The sequence below is a fragment of the Amphiura filiformis genome, chromosome 9 (assembly GCF_039555335.1).
Source record: "Amphiura filiformis chromosome 9, Afil_fr2py, whole genome shotgun sequence".
Classification (NCBI taxonomy): domain Eukaryota; kingdom Metazoa; phylum Echinodermata; class Ophiuroidea; order Amphilepidida; family Amphiuridae; genus Amphiura; species Amphiura filiformis.
Genome location: NC_092636.1, coordinates 61,173,901 through 61,196,101, shown reverse-complemented (window position 1 = coordinate 61,196,101; position 22,201 = coordinate 61,173,901). Strand labels below are relative to the sequence as shown.

At 37.9% G+C, this 22,201-nt stretch overlaps 1 protein-coding gene across 5 annotated transcripts in view; it reads left to right on the top strand.

Moving 5' to 3' along the window:
• The window catches only part of LOC140161270 (uncharacterized), a 61,836-nt gene extending 40,773 nt beyond the window's left edge, over window positions 1–21,063 (top strand). For 4 of the 5 annotated variants that reach the window (XM_072184739.1, XM_072184740.1, XM_072184738.1 and 1 more), the window contains 5 exons: window positions 2,132–2,242; window positions 3,046–3,147; window positions 4,703–4,865; window positions 6,772–6,951; window positions 7,779–7,939. In XM_072184739.1, the coding sequence (XP_072040840.1) occupies window positions 2,132–2,242; window positions 3,046–3,147; window positions 4,703–4,865; window positions 6,772–6,951; window positions 7,779–7,924 (702 nt within the window). In that variant the 3' untranslated portion in view covers window positions 7,925–7,939. Of the gene's footprint in view, window positions 1–2,131; window positions 2,243–3,045; window positions 3,148–4,702; window positions 4,866–6,771; window positions 6,952–7,778; window positions 7,940–12,981 lie in introns of those variants that run through there. The other variant, XM_072184741.1, reaches the window with a different exon arrangement.
• The last annotated feature ends 1,138 nt before the right edge of the window (window positions 21,064–22,201 follow it).

Here is a 22,201-nt window from a genome sequence, read left to right as displayed (position 1 = left end):
TCGGGTTCGTCCAAAATTTCAGCGCCGACATGCGTGTTTATTCTAAGAGCCATTATGCGGACGCAATTGTAATCAGTCAAATTATAATTATATATCCCCTGCGAGGACAGTCAATTGTGTAAGCTGATGTGTGGCCGAGCGGATAGAGCGTTAGACTTTGAATCTATTATGATTAATTTTTGTGGGTTCGAGTCCCCGTGTGGCTAAAATTTGTTTGTTTTTTCTCTTTTCTCATTTTTACTTCTGTTCTTCCCTCTCTTCTTTCTCCTTTTCTTTTTTCATTTCTATTTTTTCTTTCTTTCTTTCTTTTTTATTCACTATTTCTTTATTCTTTCCTGCTCCTGTCGCTTTTATAGTTTTTGTAGGCCTATCATACTTGGCAGTCGGGTTTGACCCCACCCTTTTTATTTTACCCCACCCTTTTTACTGAGGCACCCTTTATACTGAAAATTCCTGACCCCCACCCTTTTTACTGAGGCACCCTTTATACTGAAAATCCCTGACCCCCACCCTTGATTGATTCGCTGACTACAGTGATTGATTGTTTTTCACTTTATTAATTCAGAAATTTGTAGGCCCGCTAAGTCTGTTTTGTTGAATATTCCCAAATTCAATTTACAAATTCTTGATGTTATTTATTTATTTCATCAAAGATATCAAGGCTCTATAAATTTAATATCAACACGCTTTTCTAGACGGTGGCGTATCTTCATGGGCGGGCATAGGGCCAGAGGAAGTGCCCCCAATCGATTTTAAAATTTATGAAATCCTCATGAAAATTGCGAACGGCTTGTGCCCCCGCCGCATCACGAGCTCCGGGCACGAGCAGAGCCAAGTTTCATGTCTTGACCGTGGATCGATATTCTATTATAATTATTAAAGTAGGCTTACCTCCCGCACGCTTGTTCATTTTCTGCATGGCTGTTTCTGTTATGAACTTACGCCCCTCTGAAATCAAGCGCATGAAAAACCTTTCGGCTAACCTTAACATATTGAATTAACATGCATTGCTAGAGTGTTCAATAGAACATGTAGAAGCAAAAGTATTTAAAATGTGCAACTTTACCAAGCTTTGAATAAAGTTTTTTGGTTTTTTTAAATAGCAGTTTTTCTCTAGTTCCAACCTTGAATAACAAGAAATTTAGGGTCTATAACTTAAAAAATAAAAATAAAATGCAATTGCCCCCAAAAAACACAATCGCTGCTGTGAATACCGCAATCGTGTTTTCCGCCGGTGCTTATCCTATTGCAACCAAACTTGGGTCATAGCTGTACTATGGGAACCCTCATCTGTTGGTGCTGATTAAAGGTCATATACTGAGGTCAGAGGTAATTTGAGGTCAACTTGTAAAATGCCATTATTTTGAGACTCTTGGTTAAAATTTGGTCTCATATGAACAGTTTTAATCCCAATCAGCTGCACAATGGGAACCCTCAGTTGGTCATATACTGGGGTCAAAGGTCATTTGAGGTCAACTTGTAAATTCTTAAACCCACTACCTTGTAGACATGGGCACAATTCGTACCATTTCTCCATAAATGTGTTAACATTTGCCTAATCCTAATTCTGAGATTTCTTTTCAAAGATTCAAATAATCCATGCGGATGTTGTACTGGAAAAAAGGGATTTCATTGTTAGTACACTGTAAACCATTAGGGTTACATGACTAAGTCAAACGTATAGTCAACTATGGCCTGGTGATAGTCGTCTATTGTGTTCGCAAAAAACATAAATAAGGGAAATATTTATATAAAGCTAGATTCACAAAATCATTTTCCATCTGTAAATTGGTTTACATTATATCGATTAAAGTTTATTTGTTAGCAGAATTTAACAATGTTTTGTGTTTTGGGTGCTTGTGTTATGTGTTATTATGTGTTATTAGTGCATTTTGGGCATTATAACTGCACACTTTTATTCAGATTTTGAAATAAGTCATCACAGCCGCGGCTATTTGTTGTAGGCTACTAAAAAGGTGAAGTTTAACATTGTATGATTGTGATTTCTGGCATTGGTATGAGATACTGGACTCATAATTATTTGATTCATCTTTCATGGCTTGATTAGTGATAATTTGAAAGTATCTTTAACAACTAGATATCTTTTTGTGTGTTTCCTCTCCCTCTGCAGTGTGAAGACTTTGTGAAGGCCGGTGCATCACAGGCAGAAAGTGTGTCCGATCTAGTCAAACAAACAGATATTGTTATATCCATGTTATCAGATTCAGAAGCACTCAGAGCGGTAAGTTTGTTTGTTCATTTACAAGCTCATTCTTGAAGGGACAAATCCATCATTTGTAGGAAATAATACAGAAATGAGGTTTCACAAGACTAGAAGAGTCCATACTATTCTTTGGCAAAGGCCTAAAATCAAATATTTCATTATTAAGCATGTGTGTTTATGTATTTAGTACACATAATCAACACAACTCATTGCCTGCATATCGCAAACAAGCGGTACACTATTTCCCTTCTAGAGTGAAACGTAACAAGCCTGGTAGAGTATGCTGCTCTAGCTATTTCTGTATATTCTAACCCAATGTCCAAAATCAATCTTGTATCATGCTTCTTGGCCAGCAATTGAAGACAAAAATCAGTGAGTTATCAAACAGCAGTAGTGAAGGTGCAAAGGTTACCAGTCATTTTCTCCCTGATGAGCAGAGGAGATATCTTACACTTCCCATAATGTATTATCAAATTTCAAATTTCTGTACTGATTTGCTGTCTAGTGCAACATGGGTCATAGTGACAAATGTACCTTAATGAACAGAGCACATCCAGATGTTTATTTCTTGACTATTGACCCATGTTTAGTCAGTCTATTCTCGCAGGGATGTATCATGTGGCAAAATGATTCTAGGAAGGGTAAGATGTCTTCTGAGTTTTGACCATTTAAATTGCCATCCTATCCAGTTGACACACACACACCCCTACTTGCATTTACCCTCATGCCCCCTCCCACACACACACTCTCCTGCAAACGAAAATGTTACATATTTTTGAGGAAACTGAATTTATCATAAATTTGTTTTCTTTGTTTTCTAGGTTGTATTTGGAGAGAATGGTATATTGGATGCCATGCAAGCAGACAAAGCCTTTGTAGATATGACAACAGTAGATATTGGCACAATAACAGGTGTATCAGAAGTAAGTACTCACATGCTTGTCAACATTGCTGGATATTAAAGTTTGTTTGGCTTATCATTGGTGAAAAACATGACTTGTAACATCGTGTATTGATATAGAATGGCGTGTATGAAGTTGGCGTAGCACTTACGCCAGTTGCGCATTGCCTAATTTGTGACTGCCACACGCTTGTGTGAGTATACGCGAGCATAATTTGGGACTTTATTGACACCTGCAGTAACAAAAACCGAATAATTTTCACCAATTAAAAGCCAAACAATCTATAGCAGATTCGACCCATCGTGGGACGTTTTTCCAACAAATCCAGGCTGCTGGTCAATCATCTACCAGTCATGCATAGCGTGATATGCATGATCGCCCGGCAGCCTGAATTTGTTTGAAAGACGTCCCATCTGTTGAATCTGCTATAGTAACATGATCTGATCTGATCACACTAATTGGCAGTACAAAAATTAAGTTATAGGCAAAAATAGGAAGCAAAAATACAATGAAATTATAAAAAGTTCATAACTTTCTTGCCCTACCTTGACCTATGGCGTTCACTCCAACTTGGGGTTGAGTGGTGCCGTCTGCTTCATGATGTCCTGTAACTTTGCAACCAAGTATATATCAGGGACATCATCAGTATGCTTAAGTACTGTACAAATTTGTAATGGCATTTTCAAAATTCAAAATTTTTGTCGCGTATAGATGATGCGGCATCTGTTTACATTTGAAAATAAAAACAGCACATTTGAGTATATGGGCTTGTATTTCACATTGTTGCATCACTTGTCACCATCTATATTGCCAATTCAATTTGAAATTGAAAATTATGGAAAGCCTTGCCACTAACTTTTAAACAAAACATGTGTTTTGTTATGATAAAGTAGTGGGAGACCCACCATTTAGAAGTTTGGTAAATCCCCCTCCCTACCTTCCTACCAAAAGAAGGGACAATTTCTCATCTAATCCACAAGTTCCACACTTCCCTTCTATTAACCAAAATTGGCCAATTCCGTTCCCCCTCCTATTGGACGATTAATGAGAGCAACTAATTAACAGCGTAGCCCTTTAAGCTCTTTATCAAAAGTATCTTTTGGTACGCAGACATTTTGCAATAAAAGTGAGACTCACAAGTATGAAAGTAGTACTTTACTCCTGGATCTGGTAAGAAACCTGACATAATTTGAGCAAAATGCAGTTGCCTGAGATTTTTTTTTTAATTTAAAATTTATTTAGCTTTGCCAGTCATAACTTGCCATTGTAAATGTTCATCTGGACTGGTAAGATGCAAATAATGCAACCTTAATGATAGAAATTGGGGTGGTGAACGCAAGATGTTAGATAATAACATTCACTGCTCTTCACCATCCAACTAATTAGCTCAGTTGGTAAAGCATCGGTCTGGTGATTCAAAGGCCCCAGGTTCAAATCCTGGATGGTCAGTGAATTGTTTCACTGGCTGTCATTTATGTAGTAAGCCATTTCTCATAAATGAATGTTTTTAGTGTTTGTTTGTATTCTGATATTTTCTTTTAACTCACTTTGCTATGTTACTAATTAATGTTTGCAGGCTATCACAGGTAAAGACGGTAGATTCTTAGAAGCTCCCTTGGTAGGCAGTGTACAGCAAGCTATGGAAGGATCATTGGTGGTGCTAGGTGCTGGTGATAAAACACTTTATGATGATTTACAGTCATGCTTTGAAGCTCTTGGAAAGAAATCATTTTATCTTGGTAAGTTACAAGCTCAGAGTTGGTGCAAGAGGATTTTTTTGAAGTTTGTGTATGTGTGTGCCTATATGGCCTAGCTTGGATACACACATTCAAAATGAAGTTATGTTTTTATAGTACTGCACCTATATGGTCCACTTTAAATGAAAGATATATGGGGGAATTAGAGGCAAATGTCTTGGATTTGAAGGAGTGAAACGTTTTGGCCCACATAGGCACATTGCCATGTGTGTCTTACTTTCTCACTTACGTGTGTGTGTCAGTTATTGACTGATGTCCAACTGTAGATAGTCTCCAAAAATGCATGTGAACCCTATGTCCACCCATAGTAGACCCTTGCTTGTGTACTTGATGAGGATGAAGAGGGAATAAAGGACACGGCTGGTACTTGATCCTTAAAGGAAGTGTCCGGCAATCACAACATTAGGTCTTATATGTTAGAAAAATAATTATCAAGCACGAATCGCATGGTTTTATTTAAGTCAAACTCATATTAACCATAAAAACGAATAAAAACAGCCGTCTCTCAACACGCGATATTCAAAATTACCGCGCCGAAATGTTCTAGAGCAGTGACGTCATGGTTATTTGTGCTCAATTGTCGACAGGCTTCATTGAACTATTGGGACGTCACTGCTCTAGAGAATTTCGGCGCGGGAATTTTGAATATCGCGTGTTGAGAGACGGCTGTTTTTATTCGTTTTTATGGTTAATATGAGCTTGTTTGAAATAAAACCATGTGATTCATGCTTGATAATTATTTTTCTAACATATAAGACTTAATGTTGTGATTACCGGACACTTCCTTTAACCTTGACAGTTTTCAAGATAGCTTGAAATGTGTCATGAATATCACTTGAGCTCTCTATCATAAGATTGCTTAGATTAGAAAATGCAGCGCAATGTCCATCACAGTAAGGGTTGTAAGTGTATAATACACATCACTGATTATGTGACAAATTCTGCCACAGTAGTAGAAAATTATGTGTTTGGCTGCTTCAAAGTGTTAATGCACAATGTGACTAGATTATATAAACAGTAACAAATAACATGTTTAACATGGCTGTGTCATTTGTATAGTAATTAAATTAATTGTGGCCATTGTGGAATGCACCTGCACTAAGCCTATACCATGTTGTACACAGTGCCACATGTACAGTGCAGTAGTATGCCTGTGTGGTGTTGTTTCGGAGTTTCATGCGAACCAGGTGTTCCACAATGGCCACAATAAAAAGGACTTTAGTTTGAAATTACACTATTAAAGGGATACTGTGAAGGGGAACATCAGCCATGGACCCACACTATGTCCATACTTCTATAATTAGTTGCATGTTTCTAATCCTGTTTATGGTGTCTCACCCCCCCTGCAGTAAATAAACTGGATAAGGTATTTTCATGTTGAAATAAGAGATAAAGGGTTGTGCAATTATGAGCCCGGGGGATTTACAAATATCGTACCAAAATTGCTTCCCCCCTTGGCCTGCCAAAAATTGCTCCCTCCCCCTCGGTCTACCCAAAATTCTTTGTCTCCCCCTCCCTGTTTACACATTTGCAAATGTGCTTAAATTGTCTACATATATGATGCAAGCGTAGCAATCAGGACATTTGGCATATTGTAACGTTTTTGTACCGTCTTTCCTATGCCTTTTTAGAGCATGTAATTTAAAAGGTGTCCCATAAATGTGTGCCAAAAATTGCTCCCCCCCTCCCAGCCTGCCAAAAATTGCTTGCCCCTCCCCTCTTGGCTGGCCAAAAAATCTTTGCCCCAATTTTACCATATCCCCCAGGGCTCTTATCTCTGTGTCTCCTTAAGAAACCATCCATCCATCCAGAAGTGTTGCAAATATAACTATCCTCCAATACTTGTCTAATGTTGTTGCTATCTATCTATCTATCCCTCCCCATACAGGTGATGTTGGTAATGGTGCCAGAATGAAGCTTATTAATAACATGATTACAGGCAGTATGATGTGTTGTTTTGGTGAGGGCATGTCACTGGCAGAGAAGGCAGGTCTTAATCAGAGCAATCTTCTTGACATTCTTAATCTCAGTATGTTATCTAGTCCATTGATTGCAGGAAAAGGAAGAGGTAAGAGAAATCCTCGGGTAGCGCATGAAAGTAACGTCACACAGTGGTTCATATGACTTTCTTGCACTACCCGGGAAAATCACAATGGCGATACAATTTTTTTTTGCTTTACAAAGCTAAGTTTGGAATTAAAATGGAGGAGGACGATACAAGTTAAACGCCGGTGGGATCTGGTTCCTCTGACAGCTCGGTAAACCAAGCACTCAGCCATCTGGCCCTTGAATGTAAATTTCTAGGAATGGATCTGTACATGTAATTTGTTATTTCTCTCTTTATTTGAGAGGTGGGTTTTCGTTTATGGTATTGGTAAACTTTACAAGTATAGAAAATTGCCCCTTAACCAAATTAACACCATGATTGTTGCAAGAATCTTGGGTCAAATGCCTGCCTGTTGTGAATAAGGGACTAAACCAAAAGTTTGATAAGAGTCCTTTCGTGAGGGGATCAAATTATCTGATTACATTGTAAAAAAAAACTAGTTAAATTATTGATTATTCATAAAAGTTGGCCTTTTGGGTTGGAATTTGAAACTAAAAAAAACTCCTCAGCTTCCTAATGAAAACACCTGAAGGCACCTTCATTCATATTTATGAGTTGATTTGCTTGAAATATCATAATATTACATTACAAGTTTTTGAACCCAAGTTTGCCAAGTTTTTGATCACTTTTATTCGGAAAAGTGAAGATGAACATATGTTATGACTTGCACATATAACACTATCTACAAAAACTCTTTGTGCTGTAACTTTAAAAGGCGGAAATTGAAATAAAATGAGTAAAATATTTAGTGGTATTTATTACTTTGTATTTTTCCATTGTTCTTGCAGCTATATTAGCCGGTGTATTTCCTCCAGCATTCCCATTAAAGTTCCAACAGAAAGACATGAGGCAAGCCTTATCACTTGCTGAACAAGTAGATCAACCATTACCAATCACAGCAGCTGTAAATGAGGTAGGTATCAGTAAGACGTGAGACAAGTTTTATCACTTGCTGAACATATAGATCAACCATTATCAATCACAGCAGCTGTAAATGAGGTAGGTATCAGTAAGACATGAGGCAAGCCTTATCGACATGAGGGAAGCCTTATCACTTGCTGAACAAGTGGATCAACCATTACCAATCAGAGCAGCTGTAAATGAGGTAGGTATCTATAAGATGTGAGACAAGTTTTATCACTTGCTGAACATATAGATCAACCATTATCAATCACAGCAGCTGTAAATGAGGTAGGTATCAGTAAGACATGAGGCAAGCCTTATCACTTGCTGAACAAGTAGATCAACCATTACCAATCACAGCAGCTGTAAATGAGGTAGGTATCAAAAAGACAACGAGGCATGCCTTATCACTTGCTTTAAGGTGGTACTACACTACACCCCCTGATCAATTTTGTGACTAATTTTGCATTTTTCTCAAAAAGTAACTACACTCTGGTAACAAAAGTTATGTATATTATAGGGGCAAGGAATCCAATTACTTCACTGAAATTTCAGTGATTCAAGACAAGTGGTTCATTATATATGTTTTTCTTATCATAAATATTGTACCGCTTTTTAAAATGCAAAAATAGTCACAAATTTATCAAGGGGTGTAGTACCACCTTAAACGAAATTGGTGTAACAAAGGCAGGTCACATAGACAGTGGCGTATTTGGGCCCCCGCCCCCTAGTGCAAGGAAAAAGGAGGGAGAAAGGAAAAAAGAGAGGGAGAGGAGGGGCAGAGAGATGGGGATTCCATACGATATGCAATACCATACGATTATTATCAATAAGCCTGGCAAAAATTGTCTATTTGGGCCCCCGCCCCCCCAAGTGCAGGGAAATTTGGTGGGTTTGGGCCTCCGCCCCATACAGGCTTGCCCCCCTGGAAAAAATCCCAGCTACGCCGCTGCACATTGAGAGCAATTATTGCCTATCACAGGTGCTGTATATGAGATTACAATATTTGATTGTATTTGACTATTATGACGGATCTTGCGCTGCCGTTGTCATTACCTAATCTGAAGACCTTGAATGATAACTGACAAATCATTGATAAAGGTGAAGGATATTACTTACTTACTCTTACTCCGTCGACTCTTGCTGTCGGGCATCAATGATGGCTCGCCATAACCGCCTGTCCTGCATGCTGGTCTCAATTTCTGCCACTGTGTATCCTGTGTCTTGTTGAAGCAGGTCCACAAAGGTCTTCTTGGGACGTCCTTTGGTTCGTTTTCCTTGGGTGGGCTTCCATGTTACCAGATCAGATGTAATCCTCCCTTTGGCTCTCTTACAGTGTCCCGCAAACCGTAGCCGTCTTGTGCTGATTTTTGAGGTCACAGGTGGAATGTCCCCATACAATTCCTTATTGGTCATATGCATTTTCCAGCTCACATTTAGTGCTGATCTTAACATTCTTGTATAGCAGCCATCCATTGCTTTGCCAATTTTCTTGGTAATGGTCCAGGTTTCACAACCATACAGCAGGACGCTTTCTACAGTAGCTTGGAATAGGTGTGTTTTGAGGTGTCTGGGTAGAGACGATTTCCAAATATTATTGAGCTTGTTACATGCTTTCCATGCCATTGCCTTTCTTACTCTGATGTCTTGCTCAGTACTCCTGACCCACGACCCCAAGTACTTGAAGTCTTTTACTTCTTCCAGGAAGCTGCCATCCTCGGTTTGGATTTCAACATCTGTTGAATGGTTGTACACCATGAATTGTGTTTTCTTCGCATTCATGTGTAATCCCACACCTGAAGTGCAGCGTTTTCTACGCTTTTGAGCAGTTCCTGTGCTTGGTTGGCAGTATCAGATAGTAGCGCAATGTCGCTCTGCGAAGTCAAGGTCAGTTATGTTCAGTGGACCAACTCGTCGGCTTTTTCTAGGTTTTATAGTGAAGCCTAATCTCTCCTCCCTGCCGTCTATTGCAGATCTGAGGCAATAGTCTAGGACGATGATGAACAGATATGGTGCCAGCGTATCACCTTGTAACACACCTGCTAAAATTTCAAATTCATCTGTGTCACCATCTGGGGTCGTCACTTTAGCCTCTGTACCCTGGTAGGTGTCTTCAATTGCATTCACAATGATATCTGGGATGCCATAAGCTTTCAAGATCTTGATCATTTTCCCTCTGTGGACGGTATCGAAAGCTTTTTGAAATCAATAAATGTTACCACTGCAGAGAGGTTCTTTTCTTCAATGCCCTCAATAATCCTTCTCAAGGCAAGAATCTGCTCAGTGGTCGATCTCTTTTCTCTAAAGCCACATTGATTCTGTCTGAGCTTATCATCAAGGTGTGGTCTGATCCTGTTCAAGAGCATCCTGTTGAATGTTTTAGCAACTATTGAGCTTAGGCTGATTCCCCTGTAGTTGGCTGTTAGGCTGAGATCGCCGCTCTTAGGTACTGGGATGAGGTTCAAGATGGACCACTGGTTAGGTTTCTGTCGGTTTAGTAGTACTTGATTGCAAAAATCAAGTATGATTATGTCAATATTGCATCTCTTGATCACCTCTGGTGGAATACCATCTTCTCCATAACTATTGCCTTCCTTAATAGCCATCTTTGCTTTCTGGTATTCCTCCATATCAAAAGCATCTGTTCTGATGGGTAGTTCATGAAATATAGTTGGTATATCCTCATTTTCCATTGTCACTTGTGGTGGATTCCCTAGTAGGTTCTTGAAATGGTCATGCCATTTCTTCAGTCTTTCTTCTTTGTTGTCATCCTTTAGTCTTCCACTCCTTGCCTTTTTCCTACCACTAACACAATTGATAATACCCCATGCTAGTTTATGTCTGTGGTTCAGATTGGCCTCTTCATATTCCTTCAACTTGTTCTCTATGAACTCCCTATTTGCTCTTTCATATGCCTGGTCTAGTTCATCCTTGCTCTGCTCAAATTCTAAATGAGTATCTTTGGTATTCTCTTTGACGTGTCTCTTGTTGACTTCTGTTAGGTGTTGTCTAGCTTGTTCTACTCTTGAGTCAAAGCAAAGTGCTTTTCTTTGCTTCTTTGGTAGTTTAGGCATTACTTTTCAGCAGCCTCCTTGTTGGCCTGAATCAGGTAATTATATTTTTGTGTTTGGTCTGCACAATTATCATCAGATAAAACAGAATATCTGTTTTTAATCTCCAGAGTATACCTGTCCTGAAGTTCAGGGTCTGTTGCTAGTTTGGCCCAATCATATTTCACTCTCTTTGAAGGTGATTTGTTGTTGGCTCTTAGACTGAGTCGGATGTTTGCAGTCACTATCCTATGATCTGAACCTGTGCTTGCAAAAGAGTTGTAGGCTTGTGTGTTAATTACACAATTTGTCCACTTCTTCCTGATTAAAACATAATCCAGTTGTGCTCTGAATCCACTCGGCAGCACACATGTCCAAAGTTTTGACTTCTTCTTCTGAAATGTGGTATTGGTGATGATAAGGTTGTTCTCCTGTGCAAACTCAAGTAGGAAGTCTCCGCTTCTGTTTGTGTTTTGGTGGTATGCAAATTTTGCATCATCAAGTCCAATTCTTGCATTAAAATCTCCTGCAATTATCAATACGCTATGAGCAGGTACAGATTTTGTAGCTGCATTCAGCTGTTTGTAGTGTTCTTCAACATCTTCTTCATCCGAGACGTTCGTTGGTGAGTAGGTAGTAATTATGGTAGTCTTTGGATTTCCACCCAGTGTAACTTGTAAAATTCTTGATGTTATGAATCTGACAGATAACATGGTTCTCTTAGCAGATGAACTAAGAAGAATGCCCACTCCACCTATTGATGCTCCTATCTTGTTTCTGTAGGCAGAGGCTGTTATCAGTTGGAAACCTTCTGGGAGATCTTCAAATTGGAGTTCACTGTTGTCGCTGTGAACTATCCTGTGCTCCTGGATAGCAAGTACTTCAATTCTGTATTTCTTGGCTAATGCACATAGTTCAAGTTGTTTGTGCGGGTTTTTCAATGTCCTTGTATTCATTGTAGCAATATTAATTGGTTTCTTACATTTCAGAAATTGGGCTCCCCTGCTGATTCCGCCATCAGTTGCCACCCTTCCAGTTGGATTTGAGGTACCAACGTCATGACTTCCACAATTGATGTGAAGGGCTTCACCAGCAGGAAGATTTGCAGGGGCTTTAACCCTGGTGCTTTTAGTTTTCGCCATCATAATGTCTTTCATTTGCTAAATACTGTTGATGGTCGCAACTCCTATCAACAGGTGTCCAGTGGCCGTTGAGAATGAAAGCAAAGATTCCTTCTTCATCCGCCCTCAGCACTTGCTGCTTCTGTCTCCAACCAAAAGCGTCAAGTTGTTGCTCAGGTCTCAGGACTCCCTGATTTTGTTCACTGGCTGTTCGATGAATTACCTTCAAAGCACCCTTTTGCCGTTGTAGAGATTTATATCTCTAATCCGCCTAAGGTAGTGGACTACCTTAACTATTTAACCCATAGCTGGGACAAGCGTTGGTGAGCACCAGAGCGTATCCACACGCCGGTGGGTCATGCATACTGCACCTCTAGGGCCGCTTGTTGCTCCGAGATCCCCTACATATCTGCCTGGGGTCGCAAGATCCCAGTTACCGGTAGTGACCGGCGTGGAGGTTATGTAGAAGTCTTGAGATAGGAGAGGCTATGTACTGGCAGGAGAAGACTTACTCAATCTGCTTCTCTTTTCACCTTTCGGCTAGCCAGCGGCAAGTTGGGTTCATCCATAGTATAGGAGTGTTTCAAGCAAGCAAGCAAGAATCAAAGCGAAGCAAGGAGACGGAGAAGGTAAAGGATAGGTAAAGGATAGGAAGGGAAGGAATGAAGGATAGGGAAACAGCAACTACAACTACTTCTACAACTACAACTATATGCACTAGACGCATCACTAACTCCTGTGGCAATTTGCCACCCACCACCATATATGAATAGTTTATAATCAGGCATGTCTAGCAGTGTGCCAAAAATATATTTTACCTCTCCTTGAAGAGCTGATAGATTTTAAATGATCTCTTACATAAATCTTGCAGTTGAATGAATTTTAATTGACCATTTTCGTTTCCCTTATTGTTGCAGCTTTACAAACGAGCCAAAAATATGGGTCTTGGTGACAGTGATATGTCGGCAGTTTACAAATCGATGTCCAAGTGAGCCCTGTGTAAAATGAAGGAAAACAGAAAGTGACTGTTTTTGGAGTCTACTCCTTGTGAATACCCCTTGTGTTGGGGGAGGGAGTGGTATGATGGATGGGACCTCCCTAGGGTTGTCAGCTCTCATTTCTATATTGCAAAGTATGAAAAAAGACAGACTAAATTGTATTTATTCCTGTGAACTGCCAATCCTGGGTAGCGGTCTCGTATTCATCGTCATCGGACAAGGTCCGTCTACAGAGTGGCACCAGCGAAGTCATCCAGAGTGTACCACAGGTATCCATTTGTAGAACCAAGTTTTAACAATGACACTAAGTGATGAAAATATTTTTAAAAATTAGTAAGTGATTTTGCTGTCATTGTAGATACTGTTTTTTAATCGCAACTTTCTGTTTTTCAAGAAGTGTTAATGTCCTCCATCTTGTACGAGTAGTTGTGATTGTATTGTAGAGATATGTCAGTCAGTCTCTCATACACCAATGTCTGAGCCTGAATTCTTTACCAATAGTCTGTTTCCCCAAAGTGTATGTGCGTGCCAGTATTTTTATGGTTGATGATAAAGAGTTTGGGCTAGCACAGTTTGTCCCCCAATCTGGCATGGGGAATTTCTGTATAATTTTGTTGAACTGGTAAATTTCTGAGATACCAACTATCAAGGAAGAGAAAGGTGGCAAGACTCATGCTGAAGAAAGCTTTTGCTGGAGATATATTACAAGGATAAGTGGTAGTTTATTTTTGTGAATTTCACGAATAGCGGTTAGATTACCAATTTGACCACACATAATACAATATAATAACATTGTTAACTTATTAATTTCACAAAAATACCACTACACACAAAGGTCCACTTTATCGAAAATCATGTTATTTTGCCTTCAGTTATTTTGAACCCTGCTGCTTACTGTTTAAGAGGAAGAAAGCCAAAGAAATACATGCAACCAAAATAAAGCATCTGTTATATAATTGTATTCCTTCATGGCAAATATTCCTTCGATGCCAAATATGGAAAGTTAGACTTGACTTTTGCTGTACAGCAGCATGTTGTGATCTAATGGGGAACTGTACACATCAAGAAATCACATTTCTATCTCCCGCAGTAAAGGATATGGCACATAAATATACTGATGTGCATACCTTGGCTGACCTTGTGGATTTCCTGTTTCATATAACCATATGGGGGGAGAATGGGATATAATGAGATTAACTCAGTGCAGACATTGTCCTAAGGAGATATTATTATGCAATACTCATGTTCCATGATTGGCATTATCAGGCATGAAAATTGTCAGCGTTTTAGCTGATTTCAGTGTTTTTATGCCTCCACCGGAGATGTTATTTGTTATTGTTTTCAGTGTTTTTCAACCTATTTCTGAAAAAAGTAAAAATCATGGTTTTCAGTGTTTATTTCAAGACCAGTTTTCATGCCTGCGTTATTCTGGACTGCAAATGAAATTTGGTTACATAATGATCATAGTTGACAACCTCCCCAAATACTACCTATTTCAGTGATTTGATGACAAAGCTATATTCTACTCAGTTATGATTATTGAATCCAATCTACCAATATTCAGTCAAATTGCTTGTAATTGTGCAAAAAGGTTAGCATGGATACATGTTTATTAGACACAGTGGTCCGTATGCACAAAAGATACATAGACCTGGTCTAAGTGGAATTTAGTCCCAGGAGAAAGGACATTTTACTTTACATTTTAAGTTATTTTGTATTATTTTTGAAGTTTGTATTTAAATCTTTAGAAATTGCTAGCTACTCGAGGAAGGAAATAAGAGTAAAGGACAATTCCTGATGGGACTAAATTCCACTTAGACCGGGTCTAATTTAAGACTCGGTCTAACTCTTGTGCTTTCGGCCCAGTGTGTCTTAGTTGAAATAAAAGGGATCTTGGGGTTGATTGATAGAAGTATGTCAAAATGTTTTATGTGACTCTGTGCTCTCATTACTTGATGAGACAATGTATACACCATTCAATTTGCCGTTCATTTATGGTAATAGGATATACAATTCACAGATAACATCAAATCACCAGAAAACAAGACAATCTCATATTTTGTTTTGAAAATGCACATTTTTAGTCTGTTCTCATTTGTCTGTTTTTGGTACCATGAATATGAACCAACATATGTTTAGAGTGGGGATACAATTAATCGTCTATTTCACATATTGATGTATCATCTATGTAATTGTAAAGAGCTTTATGATATGTCGTTATGTGATGTGAAATAGACTTAATTGATGTGTGTGAATTGGGCTGGTGAAGCAGTTTTCTATTCCCCATTGTGTGCAGGGATTAGCCACCCATAGTCCACTTTATGAGTTTGAGTCATTTCTGATCATTTTATTCTTATCAAACCTGTATTTCAGTTTTGGAGATCCCTGCAATAATGTTATGTCCTTGCTACAGCCCTGTATTTCCCTTGCAAATCTAGGGAAACATTGTTTCCATATGGTTAGCAATTCTGTTTATGGCAACTATATTCTTACTTTAAATCAACATCATTTTACAAAAGGATACTAAATAGAATGTGTTTTAATATTTACATCAACAAACCAACCAACTGTTGTTAAATGTAAGACATAAACTTGGAAAATAGGCAGGATTTCATTTTATAAAACAATTGTTATAAACTGCTGGGATTAACGTTTGTTGACTTTATGAACACAAGCCTATGAAACTTGGCAAGTATATAGAAAGGCTTGGTTATGGACTCAACAAGTATTCGCAATGTATCCACACTTTTATTTTATCATCATTATGATTGAGTGTAATGATCTTACCATGAGTGTTTTTAATTTGTTCTTAAATATTACTTAAATTGTTTTAAATCCACGATGTTAAGTTTGATAGGATATACTTGAATCAGTACCAAAATGAGGAGAAATGGGCACTGGGCAGTCCTGGAAAAATAAGACAGCCGCATTTCCCTCAAGTTTATATATTTAGTTTGGGAAAGCAAAATGTTGTGTCCAATTGGCAAAATTCCCCGGAAGCAGTTTTATGGATTCACACACACACACCCCAGGTGTATTGCAATACATATAATTTACTTGCGGAGTGACTCTGTGAGCCAAAATAGTATCATTTCCAGTGGCATAACTTTGAACCTTTATAGGTCGGAGGTTGACATCAAGTTGTAGAGTATGAGGTTATGTACCAAATATATTCAAAGGTCATTCATTGAGTGGACAAGCCTATAAAGAACTGTCTTTATGACTGGCATATTGGACATGATTTGATCCACTCAGGCCAATGTGAGACATTACCAGGGACAGGCGATTTGCGCGGAAAAAAATAGCAAATTGCGCGGAACTTTTTTTCAGTGCAAATCATGTATCTCTGCCCACAGGAAAAAAATAGCCAAATTGCGCGGAATAAAAGTTCTGCGCAAATCGCCTGTCTCTGGACATTACTAACTCAGAACCTAAGCGCATTGATGCTGAAATTGCCAAGTCCTTGGCATACTTAGTTGCACAGTTATAACCTTTTTTTATATGTCTATTTTTTATGTTTTTAAAATAATTTTTGCACCTTTTGTCTATATCTCAAGTTCATTATTGCCAACTTTGGTATGATTGGATCAGATCATGTCACATATTGTAGACCATCATGCAATCAGATGGGTACAAGGTAGAAATGAATTGCCTTAATACAAGGATAAAGATTAACCAGTTAAGTACTGATTCTAGTATATATTACTAGTACTACTGGGTATATCAAACAGATGTTTTATCCATTAGTGTTTTGTTCATTTGCTTGTTTTCTATTTTTCCTCAGTTACTATTTTCAGTATTAATGGTTTTAATGATGAACAATTCTGATAAAAAGCATACAACGAACACCTGTGGGATGCAAACTAATTATGCGTACAAAAGCATTTTTTCATCCATAACCATCGCTCTCTGTCCTATCCGTTCCCAGGGCATTTTGACATATTACATAAGAAATCATCCTTACGGATATAGCATAGATATCAGTATACAAAGTTCAGTTGTGAAGTCATTGATAAGTAGATTATATAAGGAAGCTATATTATAAATAACAGGTTGCACACACAGTTAAAAGGCAGTATGAGCATTGCCAATTACACGCAGGTATTGCATTTCACTTAGGGACCAGACTGATTCATATCAGCCTCCCAAATCAAAATACAGTAGCTTTGTTATTTACTTGTTGCCAATGAAGAGTGTATTGAGAATATGCATCAAAGGTACACTGCATGTACCAGATTCTATTGCTGCCGACCCCAGAGGTCTGGTAGTTAAGTGCCGTTGACCAGTTTTAAATCTACTTTTCATAGTTCATGATTTACTAGTTAATACTGCATGTTTACTTTCTGAAGTAGATCAATTTAAAACCCCTGCCAAGTGAAAAGTAGTATCTATTATGTTCATTATATGCAGATATTACATTAATACATGTTGAGTGTGTAGAACTACTGATCATTACACAAAATTGTTTGCTGTATTTAGGCTGCGATCACATAGAAGTATCGCTATACGATATATGCTCATTCGATCTGGCTGAGTTCACAGGAGTGTACTATGTGAACTCAGCCTGATCGAATGAGCGTATATCGTATAGCGAATACTGTAAACAGTATACTTCTATATGATTGCAGCCTTGGGGATCCAGAAATATTGCATGCATAGCAGTATTATTCTATCCTTTCACTTCTATGTAGAAACATGCTCATTTAAAATGGGTAATGATTAGAGAAATACAGTGCACCCACCCAAATGAGATGATAACACCAGAATTATGCAGGATCATGATGGGATATGCCTAATGTATAGAATTTAGCCGGTATGTAATATGTGGCATCAAAACATGACCAAGGATGCTTTGGCTTAGTTGCACTGAAACTTCTGCATAACTGACCATTCATGCTGCTGGATATCATTATTAAGTAGACTGCGTCTTGCGCTGTGTATACGATCATTGCGATGGTTGTGTTCCATGATGTTATGATGTACGCACATTTTTTTGGAAGACCTGTAAACCAAATTATTTCCACCTATTGCATACTGATCAAGGTAGAGAATAGTGATTAAGACCATCTTAAAATAAGGTTTCAAAGCTGACCTACTCATTAATTATCAAAACCATTTGCATTATGCTCTGATCTTTTACCATTCGTTTTCTTTTTAAATGCAAAATACCAAGCAAAATTCAGTTTTATTGCACTCAACTGTCCATTTCCTTTGTTCAAAACTTGTGTGATCAATCTCTTGTATGTCTGTCTTTTGTTTTTATATATTTTATCAATCATTTGACATTCAGAGGCTTTTATTTGAAATGATGGGGTCCAAAAACGTGACTAAAACCATGCAGTAATACTTCAAATATGTAATTTAACCAAAAAGACCAAAATCACATTCCACTATGGGTTTATATATAAAGTTAGAGACATACTTTTAAGATGGTTTGAAAACAAAATGCAACTTTATTTTTATGTAAGAAATCAAATTATGCAATTTGTGAAAACTTCATCCATATTCAGGGATGTCAATCTTCGGAATTCCTGAAATCCCCCCCCCCAAAAAAAGGTAAATGTACAAAAAAATGGAAATGTAAAAAAAAGGGGTTTTTTTGGGGGGGGGGCGGCATTTGCGGACATGGGTGATGAAAATTCATCAAAAATGGAGCCAAAAAAACTTTTAGGAAGGGAATGATGCCCTGCAGCTTTACCCCAGGACAAACCCCCTAAATGTTGCCACATGCATGCCCTCGGCCACCTGTCCATGGATCAGATAAGATTTTCAGGAAATTGATATGTTGGCCATTTAGGTGCTATTGTGAGTGTAAGGTTGAAGTCAAGAAAAGTATTGGGGGAATTCTAAACAACCTTTGACATAGAGTGTAGCACAGCCATTATTTATTTGTTCTTTAGCCTATCTGTGATTTATCAACATTGTGAGGATGATTAAGTGCTAATTCAAACATGCGTTTTGTTGGTGAAGGCCAGGTCACAAATAATAGCACACACAGTACAATTGACATTGTTATAATCTGTTATGTGGATTACCAAACAATTGATTCACTCAAATATGTCTTTTGTATGCTGTAGAATTGTTACAAAACAGTCATTTCATAAGTTCTGAATTTGACAAGCAATTTGAGTTGGCTGCAAAACTGAATTTTAGGGAAAAAATCTGAACAAATAGTTTGCATTCTTAAAGTTGTTGTGTGATAATGAGGTTGATCTACAGCACAATTTTGAAAGGGAAAATAACAATTGGGCTATTCCAGTTTGGATGCATACACCCCTATGGATACACAGGGGTGCAAATTTCAAATAGTCTCCCATTCAGGTAACCCCATATGAAATTGGCACTCCCTGTATGGAATATTAAGGTTGTGTCTTCCATAGGGGGTGTATAGATTTTAACTGAAATAGCCCTGATTTGAATGACGTATTTACATGCTGCAGGCAGTAGTGTTTAACACAATCATGTAGAATTAGTTTTGATCATCAAAAAATTGTCGCTTCAATTATTTCAAAATTGTTATAATTAAATTGAATGTAAAATGTTGACATTTGTGTCAGACGAAATAGTTTTTTTGTGCAAAGCACAAGCAGTATCTTTATAATTGAATGTAAACATTAATCATTTCCTGCAATGCGTAAAAATAATTAGATCATGATTTAAATTATTTATTTCAATTCATACTTTGTGTCCCATGCTAATGCATGCATGTGTGACAAAATAAGTCTTGTAATTAATGTTAGACGCCTTGCGTCAAAAACTGCAACGTTTCTAGTTTTTCATTGAACATTCTTATTGCTCATTTAAGTAGTCTGTCAAAGACTACTCAAGATTGAGGGGGACTAGGGGATCTAGAACTAGCCCATCAAATAGTGAGCGAAGCAAGAGTATGCAAAATAAAATCATCAAATTGGAGTGTCAATTCCTGAGTTGGTTGCTGGAAGCAGACTTGCAGAAGAATATTTACAATTCTTTGAATTTTGCTTGATTGCATCACATATTGTGACCATCTCTTAGGAGGTTAGGCTAGCTAGCCCCAAACTTGCTCTATCATATCATGGATGTGTTCATGTCATTCATGTTATTTGTGCAGCCTGGTATATGCCCATAGTGTCCAAAATGTATCAAATTTTATAAAAAGGGATACAGAGATAACAAGTTTAGACATTTGTCAGATTTCAGGCATTCTCTTTGGATCTTCCCTGTACAAAAGTATATATAGGGAAATACACTTTTTTTTCAGGCAATGTTGGAACAGTTTCAGGCATTTCTGTCAGTACTTGCTTTCATCCTTGGCCAGATAACATGGCAGTAATTTTTGCCAGTATTCACCGTAGAAGTGATGATGTAACAAGATTAGCAAAGTATTCTAGGCAATTCAAACCATTCCTTATTTGGTTTATTTGAGACTAGTTTTGTTAAAATCAGAGAATATTTCCATTTTTGGTCCCTGTGGATCCAAAAATTGATCACATCCACTACGTAAACCTAACCTGGTAGTGGTTAGTATAAAGTAAAGAAAGGCTGGGAGTCAACTGTGGTGTATCTTAAATATTGGAAATGGAATTTGTTGGAAGAAGTTTTAAAGTCTGTGATTGTGTAAGAAGCATGTAATGGACTTGTTTTGTACTTTATTTTCAGTGTATTTTAGCTGCAATCTGATCATGTGAATATCAAAAATGTAAAAATATGATTATGCCCCTATTTTGTCGAAAAGTGTCATTGAGCAGTGGCGGCCATTTTGAATTGGTATTTGTACTTTATCATCATCATCACTGTAAATTTATTTGTGTACTTTGTAGATCTGATCACTGCGACTACTTGTTTTATTGTCGCCTTGTACTATATATAATAGCCCTTTTTTATTTTTTAGTGCGTGTGGTTATACTAATGTGTTTGATTTTTTTGTCTAGTCGGATAAGTCCGAAACTTGTGATCATTTTGTGAATGAAAGACAGAAATGATTCAAATGAATAAAACTGCAAATTTCTTGTATAAAAATGATATATTTTTGTCTTGTTTGTTTGATATTTATGCTCAGCAGATTTGTGTACCAACGTGAGTAAATTTAAATGAGATGGATCATGCATAGTTAGTGCATGTTGAGGCCAAAATGTGTACGATGGGTGTTTACTGTTATGCTTAATTTATACTCCATTACTTTGACAAGAAAGTGAATTGCTTTCAGTTATCGTTTTGCGCACTGACCACTAGCCCTGCTATAGACGAATCCAACGAGCCAAGTCATGGTCAGGATTTTGTCGGCCATTTTCGGGTCCCCGCATGCACCAAACAGGTGTTGTGAGTGCCCAATTGGGTGGATTAAACCCGCTTAAAATTCGATGTTAGATTCTTTCGTGTTGTAAACTGTCATCATTCTTTTGTCTACGTGTAACATGGGTGATAGAATGCAGTTTAAAATACCCTTCATGGCCGCATCATTTCACATTTTAGGTGAGATACTAGTAGTTGGGTCCCCATTGCAGCTATGGCTGCCATTGAGGTGCAGGAATGCGTGAAATTGGATTCGAAATGTTGATCATGGCAATAAAAAAAAACCCTGTTTTAAATCCAGAGAACTGCTAAACCACTGAACACCCCCTCCGCGACAAAAAGGCCCTATAAATCTTCCCAAGATTCGTAAAGGGCCTTTTTTCTCAGGTGGAATGATCACTGCATTTTGGCAGTTCTGGTAGTGAGAAAAATATGACATTTCTTCTGATATCATAATCTCAACATTTCTTCTGATATTAAAAGTGGGTGGGGCAAGAGGCTGTCGATCTGGTCACATAGGCCTACACTGAATACCAGAGTTTTACTTCAGTTGCATGCATCTAACACAATTTTTACATCAAAGATCTTCCAAGTTTGTCTTATTGTTTATTTGGAATTGCCTTATGGGATTGGTATAGGACAGCATTGATTTGATTTTTGAAATACTCAGTCCTACTATTATTGTTGCATGTTCAGTATTTCAAAATCGGGGGAAAGGAAGGAACATATGCAGGAAGGATATATACAGTGGTGTAAGGTCACTTGGTATTTCCTGAATGAAGTCAAATTGGGAATTGGTGAAACCTTATAGTCCAATAATTGTTCACAACTGTATTAAAAGGTAATTGACGATTTTAATTTTAACGAT